This window comes from Pseudopodoces humilis, chromosome 22 (genome assembly GCF_049639895.1).
Source record: "Pseudopodoces humilis isolate 2021_Gansu_Grassland_sample_001 chromosome 22, ASM4963989v1, whole genome shotgun sequence".
Classification (NCBI taxonomy): domain Eukaryota; kingdom Metazoa; phylum Chordata; class Aves; order Passeriformes; family Paridae; genus Pseudopodoces; species Pseudopodoces humilis.
In genome coordinates this window covers 9,456,571-9,479,119 of record NC_142221.1, presented here as the reverse complement: position 1 = coordinate 9,479,119, position 22,549 = coordinate 9,456,571, and the positions used below count along the sequence as shown (strand labels likewise).

At 47.6% G+C, this 22,549-nt stretch overlaps 3 protein-coding genes across 5 annotated transcripts in view; 2 read left to right on the top strand and 1 right to left on the bottom strand.

Annotated features, from left to right (window-relative positions):
• Positions 1 to 217: 217 nt before the first annotated feature.
• On the top strand, positions 218 to 7,218 carry DPH7 (diphthamide biosynthesis 7). Its single transcript, XM_005527168.3, has 9 exons — positions 218 to 409; positions 732 to 868; positions 1,294 to 1,381; positions 2,071 to 2,165; positions 3,146 to 3,312; positions 4,039 to 4,111; positions 4,458 to 4,523; positions 4,695 to 4,867; positions 5,260 to 7,218. The coding sequence occupies exons 1-9, from the start codon at positions 272 to 274 to the stop codon at positions 5,871 to 5,873; spliced, it is 1,551 nt and encodes a 516-aa protein (XP_005527225.2). The 5' UTR covers positions 218 to 271; the 3' UTR covers positions 5,874 to 7,218.
• Positions 7,219 to 7,614: 396 nt separating this feature from the next.
• Positions 7,615 to 8,375, bottom strand: MRPL41 (mitochondrial ribosomal protein L41). The gene has a single exon (XM_005527169.3). The coding sequence runs from the start codon at positions 8,096 to 8,098 to the stop codon at positions 7,691 to 7,693; it is 408 nt and encodes a 135-aa protein (XP_005527226.1). The 5' UTR covers positions 8,099 to 8,375; the 3' UTR covers positions 7,615 to 7,690.
• Positions 8,376 to 8,521: 146 nt separating this feature from the next.
• PNPLA7 (patatin like domain 7, lysophospholipase) overlaps positions 8,522 to 22,549 on the top strand; it is a 102,799-nt gene continuing 88,771 nt past the window's right edge. For all 3 annotated transcript variants that reach the window (XM_088065717.1, XM_088065718.1, XM_088065716.1), the window contains exons 1-8: positions 8,522 to 8,681; positions 9,280 to 9,314; positions 12,462 to 12,549; positions 13,119 to 13,201; positions 14,790 to 14,878; positions 15,176 to 15,316; positions 16,592 to 16,751; positions 17,704 to 17,784. In XM_088065717.1, the coding sequence (XP_087921843.1) occupies positions 9,282 to 9,314; positions 12,462 to 12,549; positions 13,119 to 13,201; positions 14,790 to 14,878; positions 15,176 to 15,316; positions 16,592 to 16,751; positions 17,704 to 17,784 (675 nt within the window). In that variant the 5' untranslated portion in view covers positions 8,522 to 8,681; positions 9,280 to 9,281. The remainder of the gene's footprint in view (positions 8,682 to 9,279; positions 9,315 to 12,461; positions 12,550 to 13,118; positions 13,202 to 14,789; positions 14,879 to 15,175; positions 15,317 to 16,591; positions 16,752 to 17,703; positions 17,785 to 22,549) is intronic.

The following is a 22,549-nucleotide window of genomic DNA, read 5'->3' as shown; positions in this document are numbered from 1 at the left end:
GCTGATCCCGGTTTTCTCCCGTGAGCCCCTGCCGGATTCAGGACAGGGCTCCCTCACCGGGAGGGCGCTGGAGCCGCAGCCCTTTCCCTCGGCAAGGACGCGTTGGGAAGCGGCTCGGACAGGCGAGCGGAGCCCGGCCCGGGGAAGAGGCGGCTCGGCGGGGGCAGCTCCGCCCCGGGCCCGCCCTGACCGGGAAGCAGACGGGCGGCGGCGCCGCCTCCCCGGAGCCTCCTGGGAGCCGCCCCGGCGGCGCAGCAGGGCCCGGCCCGCGATGGCCGCGCCGTGCAGGACGCGCACACTGCAGGTGGTGGACACGGAGTTCAGCGCGGACGCGGTGGAGTGGTGCCCGGTGGAGGGCTGGCACAGCATCCTGGCCTGCGGCACCTACCACCTGCGCCCGCCCGACCAGGTGAGCCCGGCCCCACTCCGGAGCGAGTCCACGTCCCCATCCCTGCCCGGCCGGCACCGTTCCGGGACGAACTCCCATCCCTGTCTCTGCCCCATACCGCCCCGGGGTGAGCCCCATCCCCATCCTCGGTTCTGCCGGTCCCCGCTGGGCTGGGGTGGCTCAAGTGGGGGCAGAGAGGCTCCTCCGTGAGCGTGGCCGGCCCCGAATAGGCTGGGACTGGACAAGTGGGAGCTTCCGCCTGCTCCTCGCTCCTATCGGGATCTCGGGAGCGGAGGCAGAAGCGCGGCTGAGCTTGCCCTTTTCTTTCCCGTGTTTGCCACAGAGCGATTCCCGAGGGAACAATGGGGCCTGTGACCGGACGGGGCGGCTCTACCTGTACCACTACAACGAGGAGCAGCCGTACATCCCTCTGACCGAGATCCAGCGCATCGACACGGCTGCCATCCTGGACATCAAATGGTAACGCTGGCCCGGCCAGGCTCGGTGCCACAGCAGCACACTCTGATCCTCCAGGGATCCTTTTTTGGCATGGCAGCAACAGCAATAGTTACTAATGGAACAGTTCCTGACTTCTTGGAGGGAAATACTTTCCAGTTTGTTCCAATGAGCAAAGACTGCCTTCTTTCTGTTTTATGCTTTCTGCCCACTTGGCTGGTCATGACTTTGTACCTCATTTATTTATATAATAACATATAGTAGATCTCCCCTGTACAGAATCCTCGTAGCTGTGTGGGAACTTGAGGAGCCTGAGATTTTCTTAATGTGAGATTGTTTTAATCACATACCTTCTCCTTGTGCATGTTGGAATGGAAGTGATGGCTTTGCTCTCTTCCTAAAATACAAGAAAGATGGACATTGGAGACTTGTTTAATTTGATCTTTTAGGTGCCACATTCCTGTTGCAGAACATCCCATGGTTGGCATCGCAAACTCCATAGGTGCTGTGGAATTTTGCCACCTGACTGGAAGTGAGGTGGGTGGATGGCAATGCCTGCTGCTGAAGCTGGTTTTAACCCAAGTTTGATACATCTCCACATTTACTAGTAGAGTGCATAGGCTTGCAGGAAAGCTGGGTGGTTTCCATGGCTTCCTCAGTGTGCTTAGCTTTTTTAATGCTTTTGTCTTCTGATGATTGTCATAAATTCTGTGAACTTGTTCACGGCACCAGAGAGTTGGGTTGGGCTCTACCCACCTGCAAAGTCAGGAGGAGAGCCAAGAGGAGGGCAGAAGCAAACCCTGGAAACAAGCACAGCCTAACTGGGAAACAGCCGAAGGTGCAAACTTGGTAGAAGCAGGGAGGATTTTTGGAGTGGTTTCTTTCGGTGGTGAGAGAAGAGACTGATCAGAGCTATTCTCACAGAGCAAAGAAAGCAGAGGCCAGTCTGTAAGGGAATTCAGCAGTCAGGTCATCACTTCTGCTGCACTTGATCAATCCCTGAGAAGAAGCAGAGTTTAAGGGAGGTTTGGTGGGAGATGAGCAGCAGAAGGGTGTGATCCTGTGTGTGCACGTTTGCCCCTCAGCCAGCACTGGGCGATTGTACAGTGCTGTGGGACCCTCATTTCCTCATCAGTCTCTGGAAAACCCGCTGTGAGAAGCAGTGCACCTGCTGCTATGTGCCTGCTGTCCTCCCAGTCTTAATCCATTCCTTTTGTTTCCAGTAGAAGAACAGCTGCATGTTGGAGCCACGCTTCAGGGTGGATCTCGGGGCACAGCGACTGGCCCTGTCCTTGGACTGGTCCACTGGACGAGAGCAATGGTGAGGATGGGAGATGGAGGCTGGGGCTGGAGGCCAGGGTGTGTGGGACAACTTTCAGAAGTCATTGCTTAATGCTGTAGGGCAAATTTACTAATTAAAGCTGTTTCTGTGTGTCCTGTTTAATGAGTAAGTAGAATTGCCAGTTAGACTTTCTTCTTACATTCCTGCTTTTTGTCTCTGTCCTTCATGATAAATGATGTCATGATGAAACACCCCTTTAAAACTGTCATCGTTGTCGCTTCAGAGACCAATAACTTCTCCTTGTGTACATTGTTCACATCTCTGCAGGAAGGGGTGGCCCTGTATCTCTTATGTGGGAATTTGGGAGATTCAGTGTGGTTGAATCATTTGATAGAGAACTGGAAAGAAGTCCCAGGCCACCAAAGCAGTGCCTGCAGTTGCAGGTAACCAAACAGAAGGGACCTAGTTCATGTCAGGGAATGCCAGAAAATCTGTGCACTGGCAATTGCAAAACATTTGCCAGTGCTCCAAGGTCATTGTGTCTAGAAACTGTAACTGTACTGTGGCACAGGAAGAGAGCAGGAAAGGTCAGGATCAGCCAGTGCTTTGGGTTTCAGTGATAGCAAGGAAATAAAACATCTCTTTGTACTCCAGAAGAGGGAAGAGATTCTGAAAGGGCATTGTCAGTCTGACTTGGAGGAAAAAAAACAAAAACAAACCCTCTTCACATGGAATTTGTTTAGTGATGTAATGTGAAATATGTCAGAAGTCAAGTTTTGCATTCTGAGAAAGACAATGCCATAGTGGTTCTTCCCCTGGCCATGGGTGTGAGTGGTTGCTCCCTGTGATAGCAGGGAGTGGTGGTCACTGGGGCAGGTGATTTTAAAATGAAGCTGAAAAGAAATGTATGAATGTGTCATTCCTGCCACCATGCTGCCAGTCTCTTACAGTGTTTAGTTGAACCAAAATATCTGATTGTTGCAGTAATTCCTAATGTCTTTTTGTGTACCCTGCTGTAGTGGATGTCCTTTAAGAGTGATCAGCAGTGATTCAGAGGGGAAGCTGAATCTTTTCTCCATAGATGAATCTGCTCCTTCTGTGCACGTCCTGAACCAGTGGGAAGCTCACAAATTTGAGGCCTGGATTGCTGCTTTTAATTACTGGGACACTGATATTGTGTATTCAGGTCTGGATGGGATGGGAATCTCCTTGGGGGCTGTTGGGGAGGGGGCCCCTTGTTTAGGGATGTGTTCCTTGGGTTTTTACTTTCCAGGGTTGTGTGTGCTGCTTGCATCACCTCTTGAAAGAGCTGGGGCCTCTGGTTAGGGGTGAAAGGCTTCTTTTCTTGATGGTGGAAAGTGTTTGGAGTTAATTAGGAGAGGCCAGTGTTTGAGCCCAGTCCTTATGACTTACAATTTTTTTTCTTACCGAAGGGGAGGGTACCACCATATTGATACCACGTGTGTTTTCTGTGGTGATGGGTATAGGGAGCCTCAATGTGATTTTTGGTGTGGCTGTTAAATTCTGTGAAAGCCCAGGGCTGGAAAGCATCAGCCGTGTGTCACAGACTGCCCTGAGCAGCAGGGACACCCAGAATCACCCAGCCCAGCTCCTGTTCCTGCCCAGACCCCCCAACATCCCAGCCTGGGCATCCCTGGAGCTCTGGCAGCCTCGGGGCCGTGCCCATTCCCTGGGGAGCCTGGGCAGTGCCAGCAGCCTCTGGGGGAAGAACCTTGCCCTGATGTGCAGCCTGAGCCTGGCCTGGCCCAGCTCCAGCCGTTCCCTGCCTGCTGTCCCTGTCCCAGAGCAGAGATTGGAGCTGCCCCTCACGAGGAGGCTGCAGACCCTCGGCACTGCCTTGCCCCACGCTCAGGGCTGGTGCTGAGGGTCACAGTGTTTTGTCCCTGGGCAGGAGGGGATGACAGCCTGCTCAAGGGCTGGGACACCAGGTGCAGTCCGGAGGCTCCAGTCTTCACCAGCAGGAGGTAAGTGAGACCTGTCCACGCCCAGCCCTCCAGCAGTGGGGTGGGGACACTGCTGCCCTGCCCCTCCCCAAGCCACTGAATTCGGAGATTGCAGTGACAGCAGATCCTGGTTCTGCTTCCCTTTGGAAATGGAGGCATATATATTTTTTTTCATCAAAACAACTTCAACAACTTTTGTCCCTGGGAAAGCTGTTGAACTGTGCAGATGGAACTCTGCTTGGGTGGGTCACTGGAGTGCAATTTTAGCCAACCACTCTTGAGACACCTTGATGAAATAATGTGGACTCAAAATCCTTGAAATTCAAGGAAGAAACCCTTCTCAAATTGCTGTCTCTTCCCTCTGCAGACATTCCATGGGTGTGTGCAGCATTCAGTGCAGTCCCCACCGGGAGAATCTCCTGGCCACAGGCAGGTGAGTCCTTTTCAGCTGCTCTTCCCTGGTGTGACCAGTCTCCTGTTACCTGAACGTGCTGCTGCCTCTTCAGAAATTCCATGTGGTGCAGAGCACGTGGTCTTTCCTACCTTTCTTCTGTGCCCTGACTCAGCTGTGCTACTTTTCTGCCTGTTTGTGGTGTGTCCCCAGCTACGACGAGCACGTGCTGCTGTGGGACACCAGGAACATGAGGCAGCCGCTGGCTGACACCCACGTGGAAGGTGGGGTGTGGAGGCTGAAGTGGCACCCCACGTGTGATTTCGTGCTCCTGGCAGCCTGCATGCAGAGTGGCTTCAAGATCCTCGACTGCCGTGGGAGCCTGGGTGAGTGCCCAGGGAACAGGGGTGCTCCAGGGCTGCTCTCCTTCACTGCCTCCAGGTTCATGGGGAGCTGGAAGGACTGAGGTGATGTATTAACACCATCTCAGTGTCACTATCTGTGTGTAAATCTCTCCTAACTTCTTTTCACAGGAGGAAAGCCTTTGTGTTTGGTGTGAGGGCACAACCATTCTGGGTTTGTGTTTGTTGTGATGGTTCAGAGAGGTGCTTCTGACTGTCAGGTGATGCTTTCCTTTTAGCAGGAGTCACTGACCTGCTGGAAAATCAGTTATTGCCTCGGGAAGGAAGTGCTTTGCAGCCTGGTTAATCCAGAATAGCATGAAAAAACCCACAACTTGATTTTTAAGTAATTTAATTTATCTTTTTCTTTTTTAAAGCGGAAAACACAGAGGAATGTATCATCCTGTCATCCTATGTCCTGCACAATTCCTTGGCCTACGGGGCTGACTGGTCAAGGCTGTGTCCGAGGGATTCCTTGCCTGCAAGCCAGGACCTTGCTGCTGCGTGCCAGCCTTCGGAGGAGCTCGTGGGAGCATCAGGGCAAGGAGACGAGAGGCTGAATTTGCAGGTCCAGAACCTGAAGATAATTTATGAGTCTCCTACAGCTACTTTTGATGTAATCCTGGAGGAGGAGAGTGAAAGCCCTGCTGTGGCACTCGCAGCAGGGGCAGGGCCAAAGCTGGCTGGGGATCCTGGACTGGTCAAGGGCTCTGGTTTAAAGGGAAGTTTAGATTTGGCTGCCCAAGGGGCAGATCTGGGGTCAGCCAGCAGCTCTGACTCAGGAGCCAAGAGACCCAATGGAATGGGCCTGGACAGAGGCAGTGACTCAGCCAGGTCTCCAGACAGCCCCAAAGAAATGAGCATTGTAGCCACCTGTTCTTTCTATGACAACATCCTCCACGTCTGGAAGTGGGAGATGAGCCTGGTGACCCCCCCAGATGTGCCAAGTCCTCGATCTCCATCCGAAAGAACAGCTGAAAGTTTGCATTGACCAGTCCCAAGGGAAGAGGGAGGAAAACTCCTGAACTGAGAACGACAGCTGAACTTAACACTATAACTTCTGCTGGGCTTCCCCATCTTACTGCTGAGCTTGGGAGTCCTTCAAGGCCAACACTGATGGAATTCCTGGTGTTGTATTTTCAGCACAGAGGGGAGCCTTTGCTTAGAGGCCTGTGGTCATGCCCAGACGTGTTTATTTAGTTTTTCCCTTAATGTACCAGTTCCAAGTGGAACAGCCCTCCTCTCACAGGCTGCTGCTTTGTACCTCAGATATGAATCCTTTCAAGGCTGGTTTGCATTTCACAGTGGATCTGTTAAGCCTGTTCTGCTTCCCTCACAAAACAGACTCGTCTGTGCTGCTGTGCAGACCCAGTAAGTGATCAGAAGGTTTAATGAATGTCTCAGAAAAGCCCCTGAGCAATGGCTTGGTTGTGTGATGGGTGTGCCTCTGGAGAAGAGCTCAGCCAGGCCAGACACAGTGCAATGTGCTCACAGTGATGTTTAACAGAGAGAAGTTCTGGTTCAGAAGGAAATGCAAACTGCCTGGAGTGATGGGAAGCGCTGTGGCATCCTCCTTGTGAGCATCCTGGTGCTTCTCCATCATTTTGAATCAGACTCATCACCTGACTGCAGACTCCATCATTCCCAGCTGAGCACACCCTGGTTCAGATAAATCCTGTAGTGACCCCACCATGTTTTAGTGCCACTCAACCACCCCCATGGCCTCTCAGTATCCAGCTCATGCCTTCTGCTCTCCACAGAGCCACCTCTAGGTCCAAAGTCAAGCTCAGTTTTTAAAAGGTGAACAGCTTTAAGATCAAAACCTCCAAAAAGTTTAAGCGGTGTTTCTTGACATCTTCTTAAGTTTAAAATAAGAACAGAATACCAAAATCTTAACAGCATTGCCCTACCTACCTCCAGGAATGGCTGCAGGATTTCTCATGGTTGCTCCATTAGCTCTCTTTTTTTTTTCACTGTGAACTATCAGCAAAACACCCTTTCTGGAGCATTTTCTCTATTCCTAGAAACAAAAAACCAGCTTAAACTAGATCAGTAACTTTTAGCTTGCATGGTTTGTCTTTGAGGGTCCTAAAGAATGAGTTGTCTGGAGGGAAAGAAACACCAGCAACAGTGTAACAGTGCTGCAACTAAACCAGGTCCAGCAGATGAGAACTTTGCTGTATAGAAACTCCCTTGTCAAGGGTGAATGTGTATTTTAGCAAACATTCTGGAGCACTGTTACATGAAGATTCATATTAATAATGAAAACAAGAGCTTTTGCTAAAGAAAAATCATGCTATTTTTGGATGTTTCTAAAATAAAACCAATATAAATTATTTTTTTGTGGTTGTTTTGAGTCTAAAAATAAAATGACAGTCCTTATGAGGACCTTCTGCCTTGGCCTGGGATGGCTCGGGCTCCAAGGGGTGAATGTTTTTTGGGAGTCAGAGTGGATAATCCAGTTTCCTGGGAAAACCGAGGGCAGCGAAGCTGGAGAAGTGTCTCCGACTGGGACCAGCCTGGCCTAAAGCCAGACGTTTTCAGTCTTAATTTGAAAGCTTAAAAATTAAACTTTGCAGTATTTTTTATTTAGAAAAGTCACGGACCCCTCACTACCCCCAGAGATGGCTGTGCTCACCAGGCACAACCATCTCCCAGAAGAACTGCCAGTCATGGGTGGGAAACCAAACCGCAGATTTCCTCCAGGACTTAAATCAGATATTACAGAGGAACAAGGTAGAAGGATTTACTTTAATGTTCAGTGGCAGAGCCTGTCCAGTGTTGGCCGGCGGTACCACTGCCCGCTCCCTACCGCACGTAGTTCTTGGGGAAGAGCTGGAAGAGCTTCCCGTCCTGTGTGGGCTCGAAGCCGTACTTCTCCAGGTTGTTGGGGTCGAATTTGCCGTCCTTCACGTCCTTCTCGATTCGCGGAGCCACCAGCTCGTCGAAGAGCTGCTTGGCCGTCATGGGCGGCTCGGTGCCCTCGGGGGCGCGGTACGACACGTAGGGCCGCAGCTTGAAACCCGTCAGGTCGGGCACGACGAACTCGGGCACCATCTCCTTGACGAGGAGGAACTTCTTGTTGCGGGTGAGCACGCCCAGCTTCTTGGCCCCGCGGCCCTTGTTGTAGCTCCGGGGGCCGCGCTTGCTGGTGAACGGCGACATGCGGTCGGCGCCGCGCACCAGCCCGCGGACTAGCTGGGTCAGCAGCCCCATGCCGGGCACCGAGAGCCGGGCCCTGCAGGCACCAGGGACGCAGCGAGCCGGGCCGGTCCTTGAGGGCAGCCGGGAGTTCACAGAGACCGGTCGGTCCCCGCACGCACTGAGGAACTAGCGAAGCCGGAGCGAGTCCCAGAGAACAGCCGGCGGGGCTCAGCCGAGGCGGAGCCGGTCCCTGCGAGCACCGACAACTCCCCGAACCGCGCCGGGACCAGTTTCCCCTCACAACCCGGAGCAGCCCGACCGCGCTCTCAACACCGCACACTCCAACACCGCCCGCTCCCATTGGCCGGGCCCCGCCAGCCAATCCGCAGGGCCGATACTGGCCCGTGCTGCCCGCGCGCCGAGCGGCTCCTGGGGGGCTTTCCCCGCCAATCAGCGGCGTGGGCGGGGCCTGGTGCGACCGCGCCCCCTGGCGGAGGCGGGCGGGGTCTGCGCTCTGCGCCCTTCGCCCCCGGCGCGGGGCCCCGAGACCGCCCGGGCGGGACAAGGGCCAGCACCGGTACTGACACTGACACCGACACCGACACCGACACCGACACCGGCACCGGCACCGGCACAGAGGCGGCCACGGGAGCAGGTGAGAGGGTGCCCGGAATCGCTGCAGCGCGGCGGTGGGACCCGGGCCTGGCGCACCTGTGGAACCGTGCGGTGCCCCCGGCCGGTGCCGGTGCCGCAGGCCCGGCGGGACGAACTTGTTTTGTTTGAGCCCGTGTCCCGAGCTGTGACCTGGCGAAAGCCGGGCAGAGCACACGGGACTGGCCGGGAGGGTGAGCCGTGTCCAGCCGGGGGTAGCAGGAGGGTGAGCGGGGCTGCCCTGACCGCAGCCCGGTGCCCGCTCCCTGCCCGGGCAGTGTCGCTGCTGTCCCCGGGCACTGCCCGTCCCGCGTTCCGGTGGTTGTTTTCCGTAGGGAGCAGGGATGGGTCTGGCTGTCCCGCCGGGCTGGAGGCTCCCGGGGAGTTCCTGTTTAAATTCCCGTGGCTGTGGAGAAATTTGTTCGGGAGAAGTCCCGTCCCCCAGCGCTGGGCTTTGTTGCTCAGCACAGAGACGAAGGGACAATAAAGTTAAAAAATTGTTTTTCCCCTTGTGTTGTTCGAGAGTTTGGGTCAGAACTGCGGTAATCTCTGAACTCAGCCTTCTGTCTTTGTTTTTGTCTCTGCTTCTGCCGCACCTCCAGACATGGATGAAGGAGACAACAGCACCAGCCTTGAGGTACGATATGCTTTGTTCTTATTTTTGGACTTATTTATTTCCCTTTGAGGGTTTCCAGAAACTGAAAGCAGCTGTGCCTAATTTGATAACACCGGGGCAATGCCTTCAGATGCTTTTACTCTGAAAGAGACTTTCCTGCTGGGAGTTTTATCCTTTCAGGCTTTTAAGGATTAGTCCCATTTTACTGTGTGTGTGTTTTTTATTTCTTACAAATCATGCATGCTCTGCTTCATATTCTAAACTGTTTCAATAATGCTATGATTTAAATACTTTCATTTTTAGCCTAAATGAGGAGAATTCTGGCAGACTGCTCTTCTTGCATTTGTTTTTGATCATAAATTTGAACCTTAGACCAACAAGGCTTTTCCTAGTTGTGAAAAACAAACCCCATGAGAGGAAACAGTTCTCATAACTAAAAAACACACACAATGTACTTGTACACAGTTAACAATGTTTTGTGAAAATCCAGGTTCCATAATCAATACAAGACACAGGTGCCCCTGAGCTATGAGGAAGCCTTGTGTTTTGGCCTAATCCCAGTTTTAAGTCCTTGTTTTCAGGGCTGCTAAGCCTTTTCCACCCCTGCCTGGACAGGGAATGTGTCAGTGTTTGCCTTGGACTGCAGTGAGGAGCTGTTGGACTCTCAGCAGTGCTGGGTGCCTGTACTCTGGATGGGTGTGAGCTGCAGTTGTGAGGCTGCATATTTGTGCTGATTGCTGTTAAATCTCGAGTTCTTTAAGAAACTTCAAAATCAGGAAGCAGAGAAATGCTCTTTATCCACACTCTGGGCAGGAGGCTGCTCCATTTTCAGCTGCAGTGAGGGGCCCTGCAGGGTGGTCCCACAGATGTTGTGGGTCTGAGAGGGTTCTTTGGGGCTGGGTGAGGTGAAGTTTTTGGGTTGGGGTGCTGAGCACAGTCCTCCTCTGAGAGGAGCTGCCCTGGTGGCTTGGCTGTGACCTCATTCCTGCCCCAGGAGCTGTCACAGCACTCACTGACATATCTCAGGTGTCTGCACAGCTCAGCCTGGCTGCTTTGCTTCCTCTGCTTGTCCACAAGGATTGTCCAGGCTGGGAAAGGTTCCCCCTGAGTCTGAGCAGGGGAATATCATGTTGTCACTGGTGAAAACATTGCAAGAACCTCTCAATGTTTCTTGGGGTTCTGAATTTTTCTTTCCCTTGTTGCTTTTCTGCACCGGGGCCCCAGCCTGGGCATGTTTGTGTTTTGTTCTTTTCCCCATGGATTTGTTTCTCCTTTTGCAGCAGCAATGTGTCAGTTGGCAATTACTATTTTTGGTGTTATTTGAGCTCATACAGGTCAGGGGAGCAGCAGAACCGTCCATGTCCCAGTGTCCCTGACACTGTCAAGGGGAAATAAACACATTAAGTGACCACAAGAGACTTCTACAGGAACTCTGTGTCACCAGGTGTTGTACCTGTTGCTGACACATCTTCAGCTTTTTATTTTTTCAGAGTCTTGTGACTTTTCACTACAATCCCATGAGTAATAGTCTGATAACAATAGTGACAGAGTTAGTTTGACTCATGTTAGGAAGATAAACATTAAAGTGCTAAAGTGACCTGAGGAGGCAAAGTGAGCAGAGGGGTCTGTGTGAGGTGACTGGTCTGGCAGGAGTTTCTTTTGTGCTGTAAAACTGGAATGAATTCCATTAGAGGGACCAGTTTGGTGACTTGGTGTACACTTCATTTTTCTCTTGCTGGCAAAGCTGAGTTCAGCTGTCATCCAGAACTGGAACCATGGGCAGGAATGGGACCTGAACTGTGTGTAGTGCTTAATTCAAGAGCTTTTAAGGTTCAAGACTTAGAGGGGGATGTATTTGTCCTTGAGCTGACGTTGTTTTCACTTATTCCTGAGAGTTGTTCTGCCTTTTTCCCCCTTTCTCTTAAGTTTTGTGTTGGGATTTGTGAGACTGTGTTAAGTGGCAGCTTTTATTCCTGAGAGACATTGGTGGGAACAGGACACCATACCTGGGGTCAGGGCTTCTGCCTATGTGAATCATCTGCTTTTTATGATGGCTTTATTATGCTGGTTTATAACTTGTTTTCTCAGTCTCATAAAGTCCTTTGCATTCCATTCTCATCCTTGTGGCTCTGAATAACACAGAATGATTAAAAATGTGTTCATCTCACTGTTTGACCCTGGTTTAGGACTGTTTAGGAATGTACTGAACTGACAGCAACACAAAACTCCCCTACTGATCCCTTTCCACTGAATGTTTCTGTTTGCAAAGTAGGTTATAAGTCAAAAAACAAAGCAAAACAAAAAATCCACAATCAAGTTGGTTGAGATGTTTTTATGGAGGCGTTTTTCCAGCTGTGGAAAACTAATTTCACCTTCCTTTTAGTGCCAGGCTGTGTTGCCAGGAGGTGCGACCCCCATCCTGCAGTTTGTGGAGGACAGGATCCAGACCACCATGGCAGAGCTGCAGGCAGCTGGCTCAGGGGTGCATCCAGAGCAGCTTCTCCTGAGCTCCAGGAGCTCTGCCAGCTCACTTGCCAAAGCCTGAGCGTTTGTTCCTTTGCTGCCACTGTGCATGAGGCAGGAATTCATTCCTGACTTTTAGAATCACAGGCTGGTTTGGAATGGAGCTTAAATCGCATCCAGTGCTGCCCTTGCCATGGGCAGGGACACCTCCCGCTATTCCAGGCTGCTCCAAGCCCTGTCCTTGGGCACTGCCAGGGATCCAGGGGCAGCCCCAGCTGCTCTGGGCACCCTGTGCCAGGGTCTCCCCACCCTCCCATGGAAGAATTTCCCAAAATCTCATTTATCCCTGCCCTCCTTCATCTAAAGACCATTCTCCCTTGTCCTGTCCGTCCATACCCTCATACACCTCCTGTGCATTGATCAGCTGGCAGATCTTTGGGAAGAAAAACATGAAATATTTTTGCATGTGCATTTAGAACTGCTCACTGATGCAGTTTAAACTTCTTGCATATGAGATGTTTGAATAAAAAATTAAAAATTATTTGATAAATTTTAATAATTTGAATTAAATTAAAAAGTATTTATGAATGTGCTTGACTTTTAGACATCTCACTGAGCTGAGTGTTCTTCAGCCCTTCAAAAAGTATGTAGTAACTTCTGAAGCTGAAAATTATTGACTTCTTTCTCTCTAAATTCCCCTCCCAGCTGACTGGAATTGCAATTGGAGCTGCAGTTGCACTGTTGCTTGTAGCAGTCGTTGTGTTTGTCGTTTACAGAAGAGTGAGACAGTCTAGTAAGTACCTGATGACCGTGTAAGTTTCAAAACCACTTTTTCCATTGATCTTCAGTCTTCTTGTAACTTTCTGTTGTAGCTGTTTGCTCTAGAGGTGTGGTTCTTGCAGGACAGCTTTAAAGAATGAAGAACTTGTGTTGGTTCACTTCCCCAGGTCTGAACCCAGAACTGTCACATGCAGGACCTGGAGGTTTTATTCCTTTGGTGTATGAGCTGTGTCAGCTCATGTGATCAGTTGTGAATTATGCAGATTATTTAAACCCTACTGTGATTTCACTGTCAGAGGAAGGAGAAATGATTGAATTGGAGGTTTCCTTCAGGAGATTTAGCTACCCAGTCCTTCTGTCTGTTTAGAGAACCCTTTATCTCCTCTGGGGCTGAGGTAGAGCCCCAAGGCAGCCCTGCCTTGGTCTGGCTTGGCCAGAGCTGGGGAATGAGGGATCCCAGGGTGGTTTAAATCCCACACACTGCCCACAGGAGCTCTTCTGGAGGCAACAAAGTCCCCAAGCTGTGCTCAGGTGTTCTCCCAGCTGCTGAAGGTGGTTTCTGATGTGATGCTTCTGTTTCAGAACAACTTCAGCCACACGTGCCTCAGTACAGGTTTCGCAAGAGGGACAAAGTGATGTTCTACGGGAGGAAGATCATGAGGAAGGTGAGGGCATCTGGTAAAATCCAGTTTGGGAGGTATAAAATTTGCAGTACTTCACTTGTTGAGCCAGGTTCCTCAACCTATAAAATCTCCCTGGGATTTTGTGGATGTTTCAGAACTCCTGTGATACTGACTGGATTGCTGCTGGAGCAGCAGTATCTTCTCTTTCTGGCCAAACCTTTCCTCTTTGAAAAATATTTGTAGTCAACGAGGGTAATAATAAATCAATGAGTATCTAACTCCTGTAGGGAGTTGATGATTGTTTAAATATCCCAGAATCCTGGTTTGGATTGGAAAGAACCTTAAAGCTTATTCAGTGCCACCTCTGCCATGTTCAGGGAGACCTCTCACTGTCCCAGCTGCTCCCAGCCCTGTCCAGCCTGGCCTTGGGCACTGCCAGGGATCCAGGGGCAGCCCCAGCTGCTCTGGGCACCCTGTGCCAGGGCCTGCCCACCCTGCCATGGTCCTGGCTATTCCCTGTGCTGCCAAGTCCAGGTGTGCACTCACTGCAAACCAACACCTGTAGAAAAAGAAGGGACAGGGAAGTAACCATCTTTAGTCACCCTGTGTTGAGGAGCACTTCCTCCTGTGAACTGCCCCAGCCTCTGCCTCCCACACTTCATTGAGGTGAATTCAAACACTTTGAATTAGACACTGGTGGGTTTAATATCCTGTTCTGGAGCTTTGTTTCATTGTGGAGGAGGTGTTTGCTCTCTGAATCTCGCATGGCAGGTCAGCCATGAAACTGAACTTGGCCAAAGAAGCCCTCAATGAAAGGAAATTTTGCGTGTGCAACTTCATAATTTTAATATTGTTCATGATTTTCATGTTCAGCTTCATAATTTGAATAATTTTTAACCAAGCAGTTTATATATAATTCACATAAATAAAGAATGCTTAGAATTCCACATGGGAAAATAATTTCAGGTAGCTTTTAGTTTGAGTTTTTGACCTTACTTTTTGCTTTTCTTCCCAAGTAAAGCAGAGAACATTACATCCAAACTGCTGTGGGTTGCACTTCATGGGTTTTTGATAACATAACAAGATTTTACTTTAAAAAAAAAATCCCCCAAAACTAATTAGAGTTTCCTTTTGCGACAGAAACTTCTTGCAGAGATTCAACTCTTCGGGTAACAAGTGGAGAACTGGTTTGAAATTACCTAATGAGGGGTTTTCTTCTTGTAGCAATTAGGGTGTTTCTCCAGAGGGTGGCACCTGGGAACTTGGAAATGCGAGGAAAAGCCTTGGTTTGTCACCATCCCAGCTAGATAGAATCCTGGAATATCCTCAGTGGGAAGGGACCCACCAGGATCATCCAGCCCAGCCCCAGACACACCAAGAATCCCACCCTGGGCATCCCTGGAGCTCTGGCAGCCTCTTACCATCCATTAGCACTGTAGTAGTTGATTGGTAAAATCAAAATATTCTCTGCTTGCTTTAGAGAAAGGAAGTGATCCTGAAGCAGATAATCCAGTCCTCCAAGGTCTTACATGAGCTCTTCACTCTGCTCACACTCTAATGGCTGGTAAATGTGTTGGTGCCTCAGCAGGGTTGGAATTAATGGGCTGGTTTTGGGGTTATTTCCTCCTAGGTTACAACTCTTCCCAACTCTCTGGTTGGGAACACCGTCCCTCGCCAAAGGATGCGGAAACGGGCAAAGGTTTTATCTCTGGCTAAAAGGTACCTGGGGCTTGCTTTGGGGGCTGCTTTGGGGTTTTTGTTTGTGCTGTGGAACTTACCCTTTACAGAGCCCTTTTCTGTAGCTGCTGGTTTTTCCCAGTCCTGTCAGCTGTGGATCAGTAGGAGGTTTGCTGCACTGGGGTGGTTTTGGTGAGGAAGGGCAGGAGGGTGGAATGTTTTAGCTAACTATTAATGTGTAACTTGGGATGGTGAATTTTACTACTTACTTTATTCTTGTTTAACATTTCCTATTAGTACAAATGAGGGAACATGCTGAACTTAAGTTTTCCTTTGTAGGATTCTGCGTATTAAGAAGGAATGTCCAACTCTGCAGAGGAAAGAACCTCCTCCTTCTTTACTAGAGGCAGATCTGACTGAATTTGATGTCAAGAATTCCCACTTGCCATCAGAAGTCCTGTACATGCTTAAAAATGTCAGGTAATGTTAAATGGAAAAAGAAATTTAGAGTTTGGTTTTGAAGGATGCTTAAGTGATGTAACTATTTGACAGTTTTACAATTGCATGGTCAGAATCCTGAGGGAGTTGACTGAAATTCATCTGAGCATAAGGACAGAATAAATTACTTTGAATTTTCTAGAAACTTTAAGAAAATAGCTCAGTTTTTTAAAAAAACTTAAAAGAGATGGGGGAAAAAGGAAGTGGGTTAGTTGCCTCATTTTGGGAATAGTGCTAACAAAGGTGTTCTAACATGAACAGATTTAGTACATCTTAAAAGTTCTGTTTAGGCTATATCAGACAATTTTTTTTGTACAGAAAAGCATCATAATTGGTAAATGTTAATTGGATACCATATTGACAGCTCCCTGAGCTGCAGAATCTTTTACTCCTCTGCCTGAAAAGGTTGCAAATAAATCAAAGTCAACTTAATCCCCACAGCTCTTTGGCAGACTAAGGAGAAGGGATGGTCTTTGTGCCCCTTCAGCAAAGGGTTAAATTTGCTGACACAGAAAAGAGATCTTCCAATCTGTAATTTTGGTTTTGCTTGTGGATGTTCATTTTTCCTCCCAGCTGTGATATGATGTAGTTCTGAAGGTCGTACATTCTCAAATAAAAATGCTGTGTCAGTCATCTGAACTTGGAATTACTGTGGAATTACGATCTCCTATGACTGATTGATGCTGCAGTAGGATTTGATGGATTGGTCCTGATAAATGTGAGCTGTTGGAGCCCTGTGCAGAGTGATCAGGTGTGAAACCCATATTTCTCTCTGCCTGGCAGTGACTGACTGGAGTCCAAGTGCATGCTACCTGCAGGAGATGGAATATTCCAAACTTGCAAGTCCATGCAGATGACTTTTCCCTCTTTTCAGTATTTCTCCTGTGTCCTGCTTCCATGGACAGGGCAGCTGCACTCACAGGGGAAGTAACTGGGGTAATTTTCTCACAGAGTCTGTGTACCTGGCAGGTTTTTATTTTTATTCTCCTCCTCAGGTCATGCTAGTGTTTGCTGGAGGAAGTTTGGCTGTACTTCCTTCTGAGCCTGCATTCCTTGGAGGGCTCCTCCAAAGGAGCCCCAGCATTTACAGTTTCTGTGTTCCATGCTGCTCTTGCACCTTATTTTGGGGAGCTCTTTGAGGCTCCTTCCCTGCAGCTGCTCCTCTGCTCTTTGTGCCTGGGGCTTTGCTAATTCAAGAAGGATTTTGCAAGGACTGTGGTGATTTCAGGTTTTCCCTTTGCATTTTCTTTGCTGCAGGGTCCTTGGGCACTTTGAGAAGCCCCTGTTCCTGGAGCTGTGCAAGCACATGTTCTTCGTGCAGCTGCACGAGGGCGAGTACATCTTCCGTCCCGGGCAGCTGGACGACAGCATCTACGTGGTGCAGGATGGAAAGCTGGAAGTTTGCATCCAAGAAAGTGTAAGAACCCAGTGCTCTGCACTTCCTGAGAGAAATCTGTTGGCACAGCAAATAGGCTGGCATGAATCATTAAGCATTGATTAAACTTAGACATGTGAATCACAGTGGTTTAGGAGGGATTAATCCCAGCTCTTCAGGGCTGTGGCATTTGTAGAGATCAAGGTTTGTAGCTCTGGTCCCTCGTGTCTCAGATGAGAGAGCAGAACACAAAGGTGATGAGGCAGCTGGATAGATTCTCACAAAAGAGATGTGGCAGTTACTGAGGGAAGACAGGGTGAAAGGTGGGCTTGGAAACATTCACCTTTGGAAAAAGTATTTGGACACAGAGAGCAGGAGAAACCATGCTCTCCTCAGAATAGTCCAGCAGGAGCCAGTGGGTTTGTCTGGGAGGTGGAAGAGTCAGATTCACTTTTGGGTAGACAGGAGAAAAAAGATGATGATTTATTTTCCATGTGAGTCTTAAAATGTTGAGCACCAGTCCTTGTGATTCTTTCTGCCAAGTTAAATTTTTAATTTTTACCTTCTTCCTGGCTGAAGTTTGAGTTTAACTTTTGGATGTGAGCAGTTTTCCCACGGCTGAAAGTTTAGTGGGCTTGTGTTTGGAAATTATATGAAATTTGCTGATTTCTGTGTATTTTTACATTTAGCATCTCCTGTTTTGTACAACCTCTTAACAGGCTCCCTCAGTAAAGGGAGCTCATTCTGTCTCTGGGTGAAGGAAGCTTTTTGTTTTGTTGGTGTTACCTAGCAAAGACAAGCAGGTCACAGCATCCCTGGAAAAAAACTGGCTCGTATTTTCTTTTAATTTATCACTTTTAGAACGCTGGTTTAAAACTCTGTGATTGGAATTAGCACATCTCCATCAGAGCAGAGAGAAAAGAAGCATCCAAGCTTTCTGAAATGCTGCAAATGCAGCTGTGAGGCTGCAGTAATGCTGTGTGTGTGCTTGCAGGATGGAACAGAGGTGGTGGTGAAGGAGGTGCTGGCAGGAGACAGCGTGCACAGCCTGCTGAGCATCCTCGATGTCATCACGGTGAGTTCTGGGAGGGGCAGATTCCTGCTGGGTCCCGCAGAGCCCGCCAGGGGAAGCAGGGTTTTAACATTGCTAGGAAAGAATCAGAATGCAAAATGGCTTTTTGGATGAATTTTCCTCCTCCCAGGCCTTTGCCAGGTGTAAGCTGAGCTTTGTGGTGTGGAGGGTGGTTGTGAAATGTGTGTTTGGCTGGCTGCTTCTGATTAGCAGGAGGATTTGAGTGATCCCTTTAAGTCTGGAAAACTGAGATTACAGTTTGATTTGCTCAACTCACAGCTCAGGCAGGAGCAGGACCAGCCTGGGGCCCAGCAGTCTGGGCTTTTACACATTAGATGGGTTGCTTAATGAATTTGTTTTTATTTAGTCTAATGAAAATCAATCTGACAGTTGTTAGTACTGTAATTACACTGTGAAAACAGTTGATGGATTTATTTTGTTTGGTAGCATCTGGTGCTGGTGGCCAGCTGAGGACTGTGCTCCTTGGCAGGGGCCAGGATGAGCTGAATGCTGATCCTGTTCAATGCAAAATTGGTGGATTTTGTTTCAGTTGGGATTGGACTGATGGTTTTGCTGAAATCACTTTAGGAATGCCTAAATGGAAGGTGTTGAATTCAACATCTCTGATAATACCCAAGCTCTGAAGGGGTTTTCCTGAATGATTTTGGTGGGATGGGATTTGAGAGGGTGAAGATAAATCTAATCAATAAGTTGTTAATATTTGACCTTGTAACATGTTTCTGCCATGCTTGGCTGTCTCTCTTCATCAAAAGGTGCCATTGCTCTGTGTGTGAGTAGTTAAAGGATTCTCTGAAGTGTTTTTTGTCACTTCCAAAAGCAGTCACACACCTCCATATCCACATTATCTGTATATCTATATTATGTATTTCTGTAGTTCCCATAAAACCTATCGACAGTGATAACATTTTTAAGCCTGGTCACAGTTTTTTTCTGTAGAAAGGGAATAATTTGGACTGTACAAGTCTAGTTCTTGCTGTCAAATTAATAATATCTTTGTAAATCCATTTTAGTACCTTTGCCCTTGTTACTTCCACCACTAAATTTTCTCCATGACAATATTCTAAAGAGCAGGGCCTTCAGAAACATGAATACCAGTCATGTTCTTTCTTGTTCAAAAAGAATAGAAGAAAATAAATCCTTGTATAGCAGTGCTTTATGGTTTTGTTTTCTAAAAAAATGGTTGCCATTCATTTTTTGTCTCGTTGGGTTATTTTAATTTTTAATTCTCATTCTGTCTTTTTTTTTTTTCTCTTTCTCATTAGTTATACCACTGGTAAGTAAAAAATAAAAATGATTGAAAGCGTGCTGAACAGAGTTAGCAGTCTGCAGAAGAATCTGTAATGAAAAATCCTTGAAATATTTTTTGCTAAACTTGTTCTCATTTATTTTTACAACTCTTTTGTTCCTCACTTCCCAGCTTTATGAACTGCTTGTTTCATTGCTGTTTTTCCTCTTCCTTATGTTCCTTGCAGACTTTAGGCAGAGGAATAGCATGAAAATAGGCAAGGAGAGAGGAAGTAGCACTGGATCAAAATAGAGGAGACCCCTCAGTGTCATCCCAAATCAGTGAGTGAGTCTTAGAACATCTTGCAGATACCATAACCTGAATTAGTTTTCACTGCACCACCAAACACACGGCTCTGACGTGAAGAAAGGGTGTATTCAGAGAAGATTTCAGTTGTCTGAGCTGGATTTGTGATTCTTTTGAGTGGTTTTGCAGCAGGTGATGTCAGGCTGGTCCCTCAGTTGAGAGTTGTGCAAGAAAGTTGAGCTGGTTTCAAGAAGTGGCAAGATCTTGTTGGTTGACCTAAAAGAAAGGTCACACCAGAGGTACTTTGCTAATTGTATCTTTCAGCTTTTAAACTGAAAAGTCCCTTTAGTTCTACTAAATATAAAGGTAGCAGCTGTGACGTGAGCCTCCGCTTATTCTGAGAACAGATCAATGCTGCTTTCTCCAAACTCTGAGGAGAAACTGGAAGCTTTTGAATCCTGCAGGCCCTTTCCTGGTGTTCTGGAACAGTTCTGAGGTCCAGTTAATGTCTCTGACTTGATACTGCATCAAATATCAAAGAAATCTCTGAGCTGAGCCTTGTTGATGTCTCTGTTTTCAGCAGCTCTTGCTGAGAGCTTGTGTGTGCAGCCAGAGCTCTTCCCAGAACAGTCAATGTTCATCCAGAGTGAGCTGGTCCAGCACAGGTGTGATGCAGATTTCTGGAGATTTGGGGGTCACTCTTCTCTTATCCTTAGGAAAACTGGGGCCCGGTGGCATAGCTGGAATAAGAAAGTTGGGAAATGAAGAGGCTGTGAGGGATATTGATCAAATGGCAGTGATTGAGGGGGGAGATGAAAGTCAGGATTAAAAGAAGCTGGAAAAACCCTTGGATAAAGGTGAGCCTGCAGGGCTGACAAGATAGATGAGGTTATAAAGAAGTGATTGATGGCTGCAAGAGCTTTGGGTGCAGCAGTGTTGATGCAGAGGATGGAAGGAAGGAGTGAGGAAGACAAAATCCAGCCATGGAAGTGGGGAGAACATGCCAGATTTTTGGGTCCAAAAGGGAGCTACCACTGCAGGTGGGAGAATGTGAAACATCCAAGTCTCTTTGCAGCAGATTTCTTGACCAAACTTGATTGGATTTGTCCATAAGCTGTACCTGGGCTCAGCTGCTGCTTGGAGGTGATGCCTCAGCTCTTGGAATGAGACAGAAGTAAATAATTACCTGCCCTGAGAACACGAAGTTCTCTGTTGGAAAAAAATCTGTTTCATAACTGATTATAACTTAACTGTTCTTGTCATCTCAGTGTGTGATTGCAAAATAGTATAATTTGAATGTGGTATTCTCCCTGTGCTGCTCATAACATTAGATCTGAGAGAAGTGACAATTATGGAACATTTCCTCCTCACACTCCTCTGACAGCTCTTGCATGTTCCAGCCCCATTAGCCGTGGTGCTGGCCCTTTCAGAAGAGCTGCTCTCATGCAGGGATTTCAAAGAGGCAAAATTATATGCTGAAAACTTGGAGGAATGGGCTGTTCTTTGGAGAAAAAGGCATGTGCATCATTATCTGTTATTATCCTGAAGCCCTTTTTTTGAGGTTGTCAGCACTGAGCACTTTGCAGAAAAACCCAAACACTTCACTGGGTAGGCTGGAGACCAGTTCTGGGATACCCAGGGCTCAGTTTGCTCTTTCGAATAACTCATGAAACACCATTAAACTTGGTGCTTATCCTTGTCCAGCAACTAAAGTTGGCATAATTTCCTTATTTTTTTACTATATATTTGCTGTAGAGGTTGGTAGGAAATGCAGTGCTTAAAAGCATTTTCTTTTACATGTAAGTATAAGAAGTCCAAATTAATTCTTCATGTAAAGCCAGACTTCAAACCAGCCTGTAAAATAGGATTTTTTTTTGCATTTATTTTTGGGTACAGCCAAAGCACGGAAATGTAATTTGTTAATTTCTTTACTTAATTAAAAGAAACTTGGGAAAACTGAGGACGCTGACAGCTTTGCACTGTAGGTCAAAGAGATGTTAAAAATTTCAGATCCCTCAGGAACTTGAAAATCAAGGCTATTAATATCATGCCCAGATTTTATAAAAAGGTCAGCTGAAGTTGGTATAATTAAGAAATCGGTTCCAATTAATTTAATTTAATTTTAGAATCTGCTTCATGGCGCCTTCCAGACCAGCAGGGAGACAGAGCTGCAGCTTTATTTTCCAGAGTGATTAGAGAAAGTCTCTTGTTTGGTTTTGTTGGGTTCTTTAGGCAGGAATTCCTTCAAAGTGCTTGTGTTGAGTTTTCTGATGCTCTGTAAGTCTTGCAGGCAGTTTGGTTTGTAATCAGCATTTAACATCTGTGTGTCAGTGTTGGGAAAAAGGTGCCTTCTGTTGCTCTGGAGGGGGAGAGCTTCTGGAGCTGTGAGGTGCTGTTAAAATAGAAACTCCATTTCTTCCTTCACTCCTGCTCTGTGATGCAAAAAAGCTCATTTTATCTTATAAATACTGTGTAAATCAGTATTTGTTGGATTAGTAAACGAATCTGTGAATTAGAGATGTTGTTTCCAGCATTTATTAAGTGGGTAAAAGGGACAGTGCCTTTTTATCCAAGTGTTTGGCAGTAGATTTTTGTTAAAATCTATTCTCATTTAAGGGGGAAAATCCAAACCCAGAAGCTTGCATTCCAGTGTGAAAAAAAATCACTGTATTCTACCCACTTTTCATTTGTTTGTTAGTTCTCCATCTGTTCTTTGAGCAGGATGGTCTAGACCCACTTTGTCTCCAGTAAAGAGAAGCTGTTTGGCTTTGTCACGTGGAATATTTCATATATTCATATATACATATATAGATATAAAAAATATATATATGAAAAAATATGTATATTTATCTTGAAACACATGAAGTCTGCCTGTCTTTTGTCTTACTTCATTATGTCTGTAATTACTGTACAATTTTGTTGTGTTTTTCACTGGTTGTGTGAGTCTGGGGATGTTTTTGCAGCAAGTAACTTGGTTGTCAGTACCGATAATAAAATCAACAACCCCTCTTTTTTCTGCAGCCTTGACTAGCTGGGATTTCAAATACTTCTGAAGGCTGGTTCTGTAATAAAAACTGTGTCAGAGCTGAGAGCCTGGCACTTCCCTCAACGTGATCCAACTCCCTGGAGCTCTTATTTACCTGCCCCTGTCTCTAACGCAGGTGTGAATTCATCCTCATGACACCCCCCGTGGTCATGGAGCACCAGCTCAAGGCT

What these genes read in the sequence shown, in the direction of transcription:
- DPH7 (XM_005527168.3), top strand. Translation starts at nt 272, where the DNA reads ATGGCCGCGCCGTGCAGGACGCGCACACTGCAGGTGGTGGACACGGAG. An exon ending in GCCACCTGACTGGAAGTGAG is followed by an intron (nt 1,382 to 2,070) that starts GTGGGTGGATGG and finishes TGTTTCCAGTAG; the next exon opens with AAGAACAGCTGCATGTTGGA. An exon ending in TCCACTGGACGAGAGCAATG is followed by an intron (nt 2,166 to 3,145) that starts GTGAGGATGGGA and finishes ACCCTGCTGTAG; the next exon opens with TGGATGTCCTTTAAGAGTGA.
- MRPL41 (XM_005527169.3), bottom strand. Translation starts at nt 8,098, where the DNA reads ATGGGGCTGCTGACCCAGCTAGTCCGCGGGCTGGTGCGCGGCGCCGAC.